This window comes from Melospiza georgiana, chromosome 15, assembly GCF_028018845.1.
Source record: "Melospiza georgiana isolate bMelGeo1 chromosome 15, bMelGeo1.pri, whole genome shotgun sequence".
NCBI classification, from domain to species: Eukaryota; Metazoa; Chordata; class Aves; order Passeriformes; family Passerellidae; genus Melospiza; species Melospiza georgiana.
The window spans coordinates 8124971-8139009 of NC_080444.1; the positions used below are offsets into that span (position 1 = coordinate 8124971).

General features: G+C 47.0%; 1 protein-coding gene across 3 annotated transcripts in view; it reads left to right on the forward strand.

Moving 5' to 3' along the window:
• The first annotated feature begins 1182 nt into the window (after positions 1 to 1182).
• Positions 1183 to 14039, forward strand: part of KLHL3 (kelch like family member 3) — a 49100-nt gene continuing 36243 nt past the window's right edge. For all 3 annotated transcript variants that reach the window (XR_009115263.1, XR_009115264.1, XM_058034515.1), the window contains exons 1-3: positions 1183 to 1258; positions 8865 to 8981; positions 12004 to 12110. Coding sequence is in view for 1 of the 3 variants with exons in the window: in XM_058034515.1 (XP_057890498.1) it covers positions 1245 to 1258; positions 8865 to 8981; positions 12004 to 12110 (238 nt within the window). In the remaining 2 variants the exon portion in view is untranslated. The remainder of the gene's footprint in view (positions 1259 to 8864; positions 8982 to 12003; positions 12111 to 14039) is intronic.

Here is a 14039-nt window from a genome sequence, read left to right on the forward strand (position 1 = left end):
ATCTGTATTTCTTCTCTTTAGGGGTAGGCTGCCAAATGGTGTTTAAATAGCAGGACTCTCAATCCCCATGTGTCTTTGATAAAGTCCTTCAAGTTTCAGGTGTGTTAAGTTTTCTTACCTGAACAATTAGGGTGATGAGTAATTAAGATTCTCAACAAGCTTTTGAAACACTCCTGTGGAAGGCACAATAGCATCTGTTCATCATTGCTGATAGGTTTTAAAAAGATGTATGAAACTTGGGCTGAGGACATGGCTTGAGGAGAAACATACAAGAGTGAGGTAATTTTATTTACAAAAGAGATGAAATGGCATCTTCAAAGAGAAATCTCTTGATACTTCTAGTTATCTCTTCCTTTTGCACAAGAACATTTTGTGACTGGATGAGTAATGAATAAGGCAAATGTTTCTTGTCTTTAATACAATTAACCTCTAAGGCCTCACTGGTGCAGAATACAACAGAAAAATTCTTTTAATAAAATGAAGGGGGGAAAAAAGATTTATGTAGAACTCTGTGCATTTGTATCAATTGGAATAAAAATGACAAATGTAATTTAGTGTAGTGCTTTAGGCTAAATAGCACCTGCAGTTGAGGACCCATATTGCCTGTGCAGGGTCTATCTATAACAAATCTATCTATTTGGCCTGATAGATTGCATAAAGGACAGGAAGGCTTTGATAAATTGGGGAACCGGAGGCAAGATCCTGCTTTCTGCCGTGGGAGTGGGGAGACTTTGGGGGACTGGGACCCCCTCCTTCCTCACCATCAGCGCTCCTCTCCTGCGGGCTTGCCCTCGGCACGGGGGATGCTCAGCCACTAAACTCCTGTCCGGTCCATAGATCGCAGGGACTGCAGCAGTTTGGGCCGCCCGGAGGACAAGTCCCGGGCAGCGGGGATGGATGCGGTGCCCGGGCGCTGCCCCGGCGGGTCCCGCTCGGCCCGGCCCGGCCCGGGGCTGTGCCTGACCGATGTCGCTGCGGCAGCGGGGCCGTGCCGGGCCCGGAGGGTGCGGAGGGCGGTGCGGGGCGGTGCTGGCGTTGCCCGGAGACGCTGGCCAGCCCCGCCGCGGAGGGGAGGGGGCTGGCGGCGCGGGGAGCGGCGGCACTCGGTGCGGAGCGGAGCGGAGCGGGGCGCGCCCGGCACGCAGCGCTCAGCGCTCCCGCAGGAAGCGGCCCGCGGCGGGGGCGGCCGCTCGCAGCCATGCCGGGCCCGGGGCGCTGAGCCGGCCCCGCCGCCGCCCCGCACAATGGAGGAGGAGAGGTGCGTACGGCCGGCGGGCAGGCAGGCAGCCTTTGTGTGCGCCCGGAGCGCGGCGGGATCGGGATGCCCTTGCCGGGGCTGTGCGCAGGAATGCGGGGCGCGGCTGCGGGGACCCCGGCGGGGATGGACGGCTCCCGCCGCGGGAGCCCGCCGAGCCCCGGGGATGTTGCAATGTCATGGTGACAGCGGCGAAGCCGAGCAGCCGAGGGGCTTCCGTGCGATGTGCTTGGGGTGGAATTAAGGACGTGAGGGAGGCGGGTCGGGGGGTGTTCGCTAAAATGGAGGTGCGGGGCATGGGGCTGGGATGCCGGACAGGGGGGTGGCATGCCGGACAGTGGGCTGAGATGCCGGGCAAGGAGGAAGGGTGCTGGACAGAGGGGTGGAATGCCGAACACAGAGGTGGGATGCAGGACAGGGGGGTGGGATGCAGGACAGGGGGGTGGGATGCAGGACAGCGGGGTGGGTAGCTGCCCCGCCGGCACAACGTGCTGGGTTTGTGTGTGCCCTGCCTGCGCCTGGAACCTCAGGCAGCCGACTTCGGCATTCTGCTCAAGACAGAGTCGCTGATATTCGCTGCTTTTCTGAGTCACGAGTGAAAATCCCTCACGCCCGTGGGTGCCTTGGGGTCGGTTTCCTGCCGGCGGTGTGCGGTGCTCGGGCAGCGCAGGGCATCCCGTGCCTCCCTCGCACCGGAGCTGGGCTGTGTAGACTTTATTTCCTGCCAGGCAGATATTTTGCTCCAAAACCTGCGTGAAGAAGTGTTTACAGAGTCGACCTAATGTCCACTGAAGCCATAAAAGATATTATTCTGCGCAGGGACCTCGTGCATGCCAGAGATGTTCAGTGTTTTGGCTCTGCCCTCTTTGCTTCCCTCTGTCAGGTGCCTTTTGCACACCAGAAGCTACTTGTGCTTCTTCAAATGAAACGTTAAACTGGTCTGGGGTTTTTACAATATTTTTTAAGAACAGGATATGCTGAGTGCTTCCTCTTGTGCTGGTGACCTTGCAGGGAGTGGGGGAACAGAGAGGGGGCTTGACCTGCTGGTAGGACTAAATGTCAGGGCTTGACAGGAGTTTTGTTTGAATATGATACATTAGAAAATTAAGCTGGAGTCAACCCCCAAATTCTGGAAATTTTCCTTCTGTTGAGGGAAAACATTCACAGCAGCCTGTAGGAGTTGTTTTCCAAGCTCCAAAGGGCAGCTTTCTACCCTTCTGTGACTCAAGGGTTGCAATTGTTTGTGCATTTAATGTGCAAAACCTTTCATCCTGCCACGTTTCTCATTGCAGGGCTTCTGCTTCCCCTAATGGTGTGAACAGTCACCTCTGAATATTAATCCAAATAATAATTAATTTCAAGTGCCTTGAAATCTTAGTTTGTCACGCTAGATGCCAGCTCATGGAATGGGATTTCCTTTTCTTGTTTTTTTTTTTTTTTTTTTTTTTTTCTTTTTTTCTCTTTATTTGTATAAATGAGCCTGTGTTTGAGGAAATGGAACTGAGCTGTTTTGATACCCCAGGCTGGGCTCATCCTTGGCACAGTTGTTTGTTAATTTTTTTTTTTTTGATGGCTGCCAGCAATGGTCTCATTTTGACTGGGGGCCTTTTTCTGGGGATATAGTGGTGAAAAAGCCACTGGGAAAATACCTGGAGTGTTTTACCTTATCCTGTTTTTTCTAGACCATCTGTTTTTAGGGCATAAAAGGCTATCCTCATCAGCATGTTCTCTGCCTCTGGAAGTGAGGAATGATTACCCAAATTGTTGCTTTCATTTCTAGTTTTTGGGAAGAGGAAGGCGGTCGTGAACTGGTTGTGGGCAGTAGTGATGTGGGGTTTGACTCTTGGCAAGAAAAGCTGGAAATATTCACCTGCTTTCTGGTTAAAAGGGCACAGTGTGTGGGGCTGTGCTGGAGCTGCTTTGGCTGCTCAGAGGAAGCCCTGGGAGGAGGTGCTCAGAAATGAGCTTGGGGGGCTCGGTCTGTGCTTGGTGCTGTGCCTTTACCCCCCATTTAAACTCAGACCTGTGTTGGGCAGACTGCTCCTCAAATTTTACACTTGGTGGCTTTCACTATGGCACAGTTCCCCCTGGTTTTTAATATTATTGCATTTTCCCTTTTCGTGGTTGCTGAGGATCTGTGCTGTTGGTGCTCACTTCACCTCTGACTCTGGTCTTGAGCCTGGCCAGACTCAAATATCCTGTTAACTTGCACACCAGGACACTCAGTGGTATCATGTGCCCATGGCATTGCACATGAGCAGAAGCACCTGAGGGCAAGGGAGATTTAACCTGAAACATTCACATGAGGCAATAAAATATTTCAGAATCCTGCTTTTCTTTTACTGAGCTCATAGTAAAATGATGGCACTTCTACTTTATGGAGGAATTGCGTAAGGCTTGTAGTTAGGCGTGATACTCTGGTTCTGAATTTGCAAGAGTTTGAATAGGAAAAAACCCTCTGGAATGCTAATTTTTGTTAAAATATTAAAACACCTGTGGTTTTATATTTAAGTGAAGGTAGTCTGTGGTATCTGAGAAATACAATACTTGTCTTTGAAAGCCAATGGTATTGTCATATTTGACTTATTTTGTGCTGTTTCCATTAGTGTCAGCAAAGACTTTTCTTCTCACTAGTTCCCAAAGTCTTCTTTCCCCCTGAGGTCTTGTTTGATATGAATACCCTTTTGGGGATCTGCTGTATGCCAATTGTGTGTTTTCCTAAGGTAATGTTTCTATGTTGATCTAGGCACTGAAAAAAATCAACAAAATACGAAAATAATATTGCTATTAAAAGAAAAATAATCCTTTCCATTACGCTGCCTCCCATATGTTTTAATGATAATGCATTTCTCTGAAATCCTCTCAAAACCCAGTTCAGTATGTGGATCCCTTCAGTCACAATTTTTTTAATGTCTTTGTATGTACCTAAAGACAAATTCAGAAATTGAGATTTTTATAAATATGCCATTACACTGACATGTTTTCCTTACTGTGTCTGCCTAAATACAGGCAGACACAGTAAGGAAAAGAGGAATAAAATACAGGAATAAAACTATTGGGCATAATGTATTTGTCCTGTGATTTGGGGTGTTGATTCTAAACAGAGAATTAGGCCAGTTAAAGTAAAATGATTTTTCATTGTGCTTAGACTAAAACTAACACTAATTCTGGTCTCCATTGATCTTAGTAGAGGTATTCACGTTTTGAAAACTACTAACTGCTACTGGGCATCTGTCAGGTTTTTAAGCCAGAGTGATGTCAAACCTCTCAGAAACTGTAGATTAACGTTTTCTGGTGATGATTCTTACATATCCCCAAAGAAGCTCCACAGGCTTTGGAAATTCATGGTTAGCAGGCACTTTTAAGTGAATCCAGGGCTATGAAGCTGCTACAGAGGTGCTGGATTGCCCGTGCAGGGCTCTGAGCCTGGGTGACCCAGCTTGTGGTGCTGAAGCTGTGCAGTGTTGGGGACCAGCCAGGAGAGCAGAGCTCAGCCTGTGCTGCTGAGGCAGGAGAGGAGAGCAGCGCCAAGGGATGCACAGTGGGATGGAGCTGGGCTGGACATGTCTGGTGTCCCATCCCCAGTGGGAGAGCCTGGTGGAGGGGGGCTCTGTGGTGTTCCTCTTGGGTTGGGAGCTGAGCCTGGAGGCTGTTCTCCCAGAAACATGAGCAGAACCTTGCCCCTCTGTGCTCTGAAGGAGACTGCATTGGAGATCTGCCCTTCCTCCAGGGTGAACTCCTGGCGCCCATAAAGCCGGTGTTAGAACTGGATTTGGCAGAGCTGGGATTTTTGTTCCTGGGGTTTACCAGCTCTCTGCACGGTAATAATCTTGCCAGGGGACACTTTATCTCTAAGGAAGGCTTTTATTCTTTCACATAATCTACAAAGACATCTGTAATTATTGCTGGTAACTAAGGCAACCCAACTTTACAGTTGGTACGTGCGGGCAGCAGAACGGTGGGGTATGGCTTTTAAAATACCTTCCTGTCAGCTGGGTGGTGGCCACACTTGGGCTGGGAACCCTGGCAACCTGTGCCCAGCCCTGCTAGGGGGTCCTGGAGAGGAGGAACACGGTGTCAACAGGGTGGTGATTAGCTTCACTGCCTTAATTGGGCGCTCTCAAATAGGGGTTCATTTGTTCTACTTGGGGACATCACTGAGAGGCCACGCAGGAGGGGGCAGCGGGGCTGGCACTGTCTGAAACTAAGAGCCTCTCTGCTCATTTTAGGAGCATCCTGCTGTGCCTGTAAAGAGGATGTTCATCTGGCCCAGGGAAATTAAATCATTTGTCCATTCACTGAGTGCACGGCCTCGGATAGCCCAGGAATAGAACAAATTGCCCTTGGCAGCTGCTCACGAGTCCTGCTGCTGTGGTAGGACATCAGCTTGGCAAATGTGGGGACAATGTCCCTGTGCTCATGGGCTGCAGGGACTCTGGCATCTCCAGTTGGTCTTGGCTGGCATCTTTGATCAGAGGACCCTATTCCTCCTTTGCTTTAATCCATTAAAATAACAGCAGTGTAATAAATGTAATAATTCCCAGCCTTGTGGGGGGACAAATCTCAGACAAGGCTGTGAAATGTAATGGTTTGGTCTTCTCAGGAGCAGCTTTTGCTTTCTGTCAGGGTGCATTTGCTTGGAGCATTCAGGTTCTTGCATTTTTATGTTGGAAATGTGTCAGTGATCTCTGAGAGTATGTGCATGGGAGTGTAAAATATCTCTCCCAGATAAAATCATCCTCTCTCTGTTACTGGAACACAATTCTATCGGAGCTGAATCAGTCTTAGAGATGAGTTAAAGGCTCTAAGCCATTAATTCTTCAAATTTGGTTTTTTGATATGAGTCACTTGGAAAAAACTTTAAATAGCATATCTTGATCTTTTTTGAAATAAGTTTTCAACCAGACATTCTGCAGTATTTTCTCTTTGGCAAATTCTGAAATCTGCCCCTTTTAATTAAGCTGAGGGTGTCTCTTAGGATGATTTTTAAAAACTTATCTTTCCTGTTTTTTAGGAAGAGCTGATTGATCTTCTTCCAAAATCCTGAAGCAAGTTTTTTTGCTTTTAAAATACACAGACAAATGTTGGTGCAGTTGAGGCTTTATGAAAGCTTGACATTTGACCTGACATTTACTTTGGTGTTCAGTGAAACTTGCTGTGTTCCTTGAACTGTATCTTTTGCCAGCAGAAAAGTTTGAACATCTTTGGTCGCTGGCACTGGAGAGCTAATAAACAAATCTCAGCAGTGTGCTTGTTCTTATTAAAGAGCCCCCATGGTGTCTGTGTGCATGGTTGGGTTTTGGGTCCCTGAGGTGTCTGTGAGGCTGCCCAGGGCAGTGTCCTGTGGTGATCCAGCTGTCCTGCCCTGGAGCAATGGGAGTGGCTCTCCCTGATGCTTCTTTTGGTTTCACTTTCTTTTTAATTTTTTTTCCCTTTTTTGTTTACTCTGCTTACTTCCTGTACGTGTTCCAGCTTTGGAGCCTGAAAGCTCCATGAAGTCACTTCCAGCACTTCCAGAGCCTTTTTTTCCCTTCTTGCCTCAGTGGTGCCACATGGGCAGGTTTAGCTGTTTAAAAATCAAGGTTTTATGCTGGGGTATTGGAAGCTGTGGTCACCTGGCTTAAAGTCCCAATGAGGGTTTGTGACAGACCCTGCACTGAGGCTTAGCTGGGTTTGGCTGTGTCCCTGCAGCAAGCAGGATTCCTCACTGGAGTGTGCAGAGCTGGGGAAGAGCCAAGTGCCAGCACAGCTCCATGGTCAGGGACACCTCTGGCAGTTTGTGTGGCACAGAATGAGTTCAGTGTTCCTCAGGGACAGAAAAGCTGTTTGTGTCGTTGCCTGGTACCAGTCCCTTGAATGCTGAACATTGAACACGAGGAATTCTTTCTGATTTTTCCTCTTTTAACCCAGCCACACGAAGCTAATTGGATGATGAGTGTAACGGAGTTGGGAAGTTGTCTCCCTCCCTGGGACATGTGCTGAGGGATGTTCTGCTCAGCCTTGTGGCTTCACTTATGGCTGAGAATATTCCACTCGCTCAGCAAAGTGAAAGAATTGGCTGGTTTGTGGCATTAACCTTTGTCTCGGGCACAAAGCTGGAGGCTGCTCAGTATGCAGGCTGGATCTGAGCTGTGTGCAGCTTGGCTGCTGCTCAGCCTCTGGCCTCTGCAGGAAGGAGAGTGCAGCCCCCAAAGGCTGCTGGGGGGCAGAGAGCTTTGTGTGCTGTCAGGGGACACGGTGTGGTGACAGCCACTGGCCAGGAGCAGGCAGGGTGTAATGTTAGCCAGGGCTTCACACTGCAGGGGTTGTAAATAGTGAATGGTGTGTTTTTCAAAGGGAAAGTCAGTGTGTGTAAGTGTGCTTGTGTATAGAGATATATGTGCATGCATGCACACCTTGACAGGAGCTGACAGGGTGTTGTGGGAAGGATCCTGCCACACTTCCCTGCTCTGTGCCCTCCTTCAGACATCACCCTCTGCTCACCAGAGAGCCAGGATGCTGGGCTCTCCAGACTGCTGGTTTAGCCCAACTCAGCCTTTTTTATCAAGCCAGCCCAACTAAGAAGGGTGGTGGGGAGGAGGGGACAAAGGTGAAGGAGACTGTCCCTTGGAAGGAAAAGCTCTGAGAAGGTCTCCAGTCAGGCACATGGGGCAATGAAGTTGTCTCCTGAGATCTACCATTCTCTTGGGGTTGGTTTTAGACAAGGACAGCCCTCCTTGGCTTGTCTTGTTTGCCTTTGCTGCCAGGGTTTGAGGGGACAGCAGAACAGAGACCTGCCTCAAGGTGCTGCTCCCTTCTCAGGTGGGAGCCTTGAGCTCTGAGTGATTTCACAGGCTCTCAGACCAGGGAGGTGGAGATATTGACCTGCTGTCAGTTGTGTGTAAAGAGCCAGTGCTCCCAACAAAGTAATGAGGCCACGTGTGTGCCTTAGGCACCTGTTGGCCTGGTTAAACACAGCACAGAGCTGAGTGCCTCTGGTTTGACATTACCTATGGAGCTGGTGCTTCTGCTAGGAAGGTTTAATAATTCATTCCATATGTTTCAGTGGCAATAAATAGACTATTTCTGAAATGGAAAGCAGCTTCACTAAAGCTTTGAAAGCTATGCAGGGAGATTTAATAGCCCTTTTCTACTTGCCTCTAAAGAAGATACAAGTAATGTATTGTGTGCTTGCCTTTTTCAGATGGGACATTGAAGGCTAAACTTCTTTTTCTCGGTATGAATGTTAAAAAAATCCATGGTACTCTTGTAGTTCCCAGTGTTGAAGTCCATTTCTATTCAGTGAGGCAATTATGTTCTGGCTTGAATTTCAACTTATACTGCTTTCCTGGCCTGAAGCCTGTAAGACTGGGCTTTGTCCTCAGGTGTTTGGCACTTCTTTCTTTTCTTCCCTGCTGGCTGAAATGTGGGCTGAGTTGGCTTTCAGCATCCGTGCAGAAGTAGCTGCATTTTTTGATGTGCTTCATGTGGGGAACCTAAACTGACTGACTGACTTGTGAGTAGCTCCATGCTTAATACCCTGTGCTGCAGTTTTAGGATGCTTGTTTTTTAAAGTGCCATTGAATCAAACCTTCTGCTCCTTTTTTTTTTTTTTTGTCCCTGTTTTTAGCATTAAGCAGAGTTCCCGTTCCTCTGAGGCAGCTGAAGATGAAAAGGACCAGAGGACAGTGACAGTCAATCCCTCTCACATGAGAAAGGCTTTCAAGGTCATGAATGAATTACGGAGGTACACTTTTGACTTACTGGGCTCCCTCTCTGGTTTGGCAGAATTGTGCTGATTGAGGGACATAGAAAATAGTCTGTGCCATTTTTATTACAGCTAATGGTTGCATGTGGAGGATTAATCACAAATAATGATTAATCCTAAAAGTCCTTTTGTGGTGGGCTGCTCTCCCCAGTCTCAGACCTCTTCCCAAAAACGTTATCTGAGCCATGGTCTTCATTTATAGATGATAATTCATTTAGTTTTTCCATTACTTACAGCAAATTCAGCTGTAAACTATGTCCTTAACTGAGATAAGGGTCTGAAACCCAATAATAGAACATTACAAACATTAAGACACCTACACATAATTACAGACCAAAGATTATTAATGTACTGTTCTTAGCCTCTTTAACTAGCAGCATCACTCAGTCTGGGCTCAGCACTCCAAAGTAAGGGGTGAAACAAAGCAAGTACTCAGGAAGAATGTCAGCTCTCTTCTTGCAAATTGAAAAATCCCCATATTAGTTAAAAGAGAACACCTTGGTCTTTACACAGCTGTGTGGGTACAGGGAGAACAGAGGCTGAAAAAAACATCTGTGAACACAGCCTTGAAAACTGCTGTCATCACATCAGCAAGGTGGTGGCAGTGGTTCAGCCTCAATTGTTTCTTGGTGGCTGTTATCCCACTAACCAGACAGAAGTTCAGTGAGCATTTCTCTGACTAATTCATTAGACTTTTCACCTTTCTAGTTTTAAAAAGAATTCTTATGTAAAGTATGTGTGTCACACTCATGAATGTACGTGCTCCCTAACTGCTGAGGGGATGTGATGAAAGCAGGTAACAAACACCCTCTGCTCTTCTGCACACTCCAGGTAATCAAAAGATGCTCTAATAGCTAACTCTCCATGGATTAAGTAGTTTCCTAATACACACTTCTCTAGTGTGGAGAGGGATTGGAAATGTTTCCTTCCCCAGATATCTGACAGCAATTCTCTGTTGCATAGGAACAAAATGGAAATATTGTAACTATTATATGAAGCAGGGTATGTTGTAATTTTTTTTTTTTTTTTAACTTTTAACTGGCATCCTTCTGGTCCTTTCTTTGTACTGAAAGCAAAGGATCTGAAGCTGAAGTTTTGTGCATCTATATTCAGAAATCTATTGTGCTACTGTTATTCCTTTGTTAATTGAAGCAGAGTGGGAATAACTGGAGATAGACAATGTTTCTTAGTGCCTGTGGTTAGGTATCTTGTGCAATACTGAAAAGATAAAATATAGAAGAATGAAAGCTGCCATTAAGCACCTGTATGATGTTTTCATCTTCTGAGTACTGTTTTGTTTTGTTTTGTTTTTTGTTTTTTTTTTTTTTTTTTTTTTTTGTTGGCTGCCGTTGCTGTTGTGGAATATACAGTTTTCACATCTCTTGAATGTGCACTGAGCTTGAGATCTGTTAAGCTCTCAGCAATCAGTGTTAATAGACGCCTTGAATAATAGTTTCTCCCTTTACATGCATCCAGAAATCTCATTCAGAGGGTCTAGAAAAATCATGCTAAACCTTTAACCTATATACTATATAGAATCATGGAATTGTTTAGGTTGGAAACACCTCTAAGATCATTGAGTCCAACCCTTAACCCAGCACTGCCAAGGCCATCACTAAACCATGTCCCTTAGGCTTTTAGTTGGCAAATGTAGATGAAATTAATTTTATGAATGGTACTTTAGATTACTATAGCCCAAAATGGAATTGAGCAGAGCACCTTTTACATAAGCTAAAAGAAATGAGGAAGCTTCCATTAAGAGGCTCTTAAAGAGGTCCCATCATTGCCCTTCCCCCTTCCAAACTGGAATGAATGTAGGGTACAGACTGCCAGTTCCTACTTTCTTCTGTATTCCAACTATAACCCTCCATTTCACAGCTGTTTTTTCACATATTTCAATATATGGAGAAGAAGAGACATAGCTGGTCCATTAGAAGCTCTGTGTATGTTTATTTGATAATGCAGTTTCCTAAAGACAAAGTTCAGTGTGGAGATAAGTATTTCCAAAGAGAAGGCAACATCTAGATTTACAGGACTGATCCTTTTTTGGGCTTGACATTTGAAAAGAACACCCTTAGTTTGCATTTGTATGCTTAAGCATCTTAAACCAACTTATTGGGAGGCTGAGCACTTCTTGCTGTCGGCATCTGCGGAGCTCTGTGCAAACATTAACTAATGAATCCTCAAAGGACAGACGTGGGGCAGGCAGAAAAGGTCACTCCTTAATGAAGTGACTTTTCCAAAGCTCTACAATGAGTCAGTGGGGGAGCTTACAAGGTATTTTTTTTTGGTTTCTGTCTTGAACCCTGTTCTTTATCCCAGTGATTCTTAATCCCAGACTAATTCATGAGGTAAATGAAGTCCTCAGGCCCATGGATAAACTCCAGTGATTGATACCTCTGCTCTGGCAGATCGCTGAGGCAGCCTCTGCACAATTACTTTATTTCTAATTTTTGGACATATTTTGGTGGCCACTTTCCTTTGTGGCAAGCATGGAAGGGAGTACAGAAATCACTTCACTTTCCACTCCACCTTTTCCCTGTGGAAAGACAGAAGTGGTGCTGGTGTTCCCTTGCATGGCTATTTCTTGTCTTACAGATGTACTAGAGCCTGACCAAATCTTGTAGTCAGTAGTGCCCAAATCTTTAAGCTCTTCTGTGCCTCCTCCAAGCCCTGCTTGTTTGAGAGGTGAAGGAGCTGCTTGTCCTTTGTTCTTTGAGCAGCATGTATGCCTCATTTGGCTTCCAGGTTTTTTTCCCCTGAGGAAAGCAGAAGCACAGGCAGGGCTGCAGCCTCAGGAGGATTCAGGCTTTGCTGTGTAGGCAAACAGTGACAGGAGCTGGTACTGAAGCATTAGAGAGCCTTCCCCTGGGCTTTGGCAGAAGCTCAGGTGCTGTGTCTGTAATGGCGGGTCTTCCATTCTTTTGGGGCTGTGGTGATGTAGCTTTTAGCCTGACAGGGAGTTCTGAAATGATCTTTGTCCTCTCTGGTGTCTCCCCAGCAAGCGGCTCCTGTGCGATGTGGTGATTGTGGCCGAGACCGTGGAGATGGAAGCTCACCGGGTGGTGCTGGCAGCCTGCAGCCCCTATTTCTGTGCCATGTTTACAGGTACTGATTGTGACACCAGACAGTGTGGGCTGAGCAGGCCATTGGGCTGTGTCTCTGTCAGGAGCTGCAGCACAGGCTGCTGAGGTTTCCTTGAGAGAGAAGGGGCACGGATGGGTCTGCAGTTTGCTGTACTTGATGGGTGATGCTGGTCACCCTTGACTAATTCCTGTGGGGTGAGTAGATAGCATGTGGGGCACTGTAAGGTTACTGGAGAATTTGGCTCACTCCTTTGTGTGTTATTTTTTTTCCCCCTAACAAGACCTTGGATCATGAAAACATTACCACTGAGCACGTGTTCAGTGCCCTAAATGTTCATGGAGCACATCAAAGAAGTTGCTGGCACAGGAGTTGTGGTTTCAAGGCTCAGTCCTGCCGATACTGATTTGGCAGTCACAGATGTTTAATCTCCCATGGCACTTTTTTCTGCTGCCTGAAATAACACCGTTGTTCTCTTGATCCCAGTGTGTTTTAGCAGCCCAGCTTTTTAACAGGGTGAGTTGCTGCAGCCCAGTGTGTTTTGGTAATGACAGAAAGGAAGAAGAGGACAAAATTCCTGCTCTGATCACCTGATCCTTGGAGCAGGTGCCCTTCAAAGGCTGTGACCAGATGGGTCAGCAAAAAAACCCAAAGAAAGCTGGGTCAGTCCTGAAGAAGGGGAGTGAACAGCTTATTTAAGTCATTCTAGTAAAATTAGTGTGGTCAGAAACTCCTGAGCTTCATTCCCTTCTTTGCCCTCATTTTCAGGTTAGGAACTGACAAATACAAAGAAAATTATTGTACACCCCAAGGAATGGTTTTTACTGCCCCTGAGCTCCAACATTAATAAGGTTCAGGGTTTTTTCCCTGTTTCATGTTCATTTGCTTGTGGTCTGGGCCTTTTAAAAGCCTTGAGATTAGACCTAGTTTAATTCATTTTGCTGGAAGCAGAATGCAGCATTTCTCAGGAAAGAGCTTGTTGTTAGTGAAGCTTTTTTCCTTTCTGTGATGGAGGTGGAGAGAAAACCTCAGGTGTGAGATGTGACACTGCCCATGGTGGCTTTAGCAGTGTGGTGAGCTAAGGTGGGGAGCATTTGTGTTTTCTGGTACTGGCTGCATGGTGAGGCAGAGGAGCAAACGCTGCTCAGAAGCAGCTGTGTGTGTGGGCAACTTGTGGTGCTTGTTCCTGATGAAGAGTTTAATAAAGAAAAACCCTTGGAAAAACCCTCTGATCCTTAGAGGTCATCTGAGTGGGAAGGTGGTTGTGCAGGGCTGCTCATGTTTCCATGCAGGAATTCTCTGGGCCGTGTAATCCCTCACTCTGTGAGTTAAACAGTAATCAGCTCACCCATCATGTGGCTGCCCTGGGCTGGGTGACAGCCTGGCAGCCGCCTGTCCCCTCCCCCTGACCAGTCCCCCGGGCCAGAGGGTCAGGCCAAGAGCAGCTCTGCCTTTGCTTTCAGTCTGCCTAGCCCAAATTCCCAAGGATGGCTCGTGTGATCACACAGAGTGTGTGATCTCCTTCCAGCTGCACGGGGACAGTTTAAAATCACACCTTCAGCACCAGCTGGGTGTTGTAATTTGGTTTTTTGCACTGTACAGCAGTGAGAGAGCCAAGGGCTCACGTTCAGCTGCTCTGTAGGGGTATTTGCAGGAGCTGCTTGTGCACACTGAATTCCCTCTGGAGGGTCCCCCAGCAGTGAGTGATCAGTGTGGAGCTGTGAGCACTGGGAACCACACTGGGACCCACAGCTCACCCACCTTCACCACTGCTTGCCCTGCAGGCTCTGACTGTCAGCTGGCCCTGACCTATGAGCCATGAATGACCTTGTGATGATCCTGGGGTCTTTCCTAAGCCATGAGTGTCCTCTGGTTAGCCATTCCTCTTTGAAGTATTCCTGGAAAGTCTGAAATGGGGTAGGCACATTTTCCATTTGTATCTTCCACTGCTGA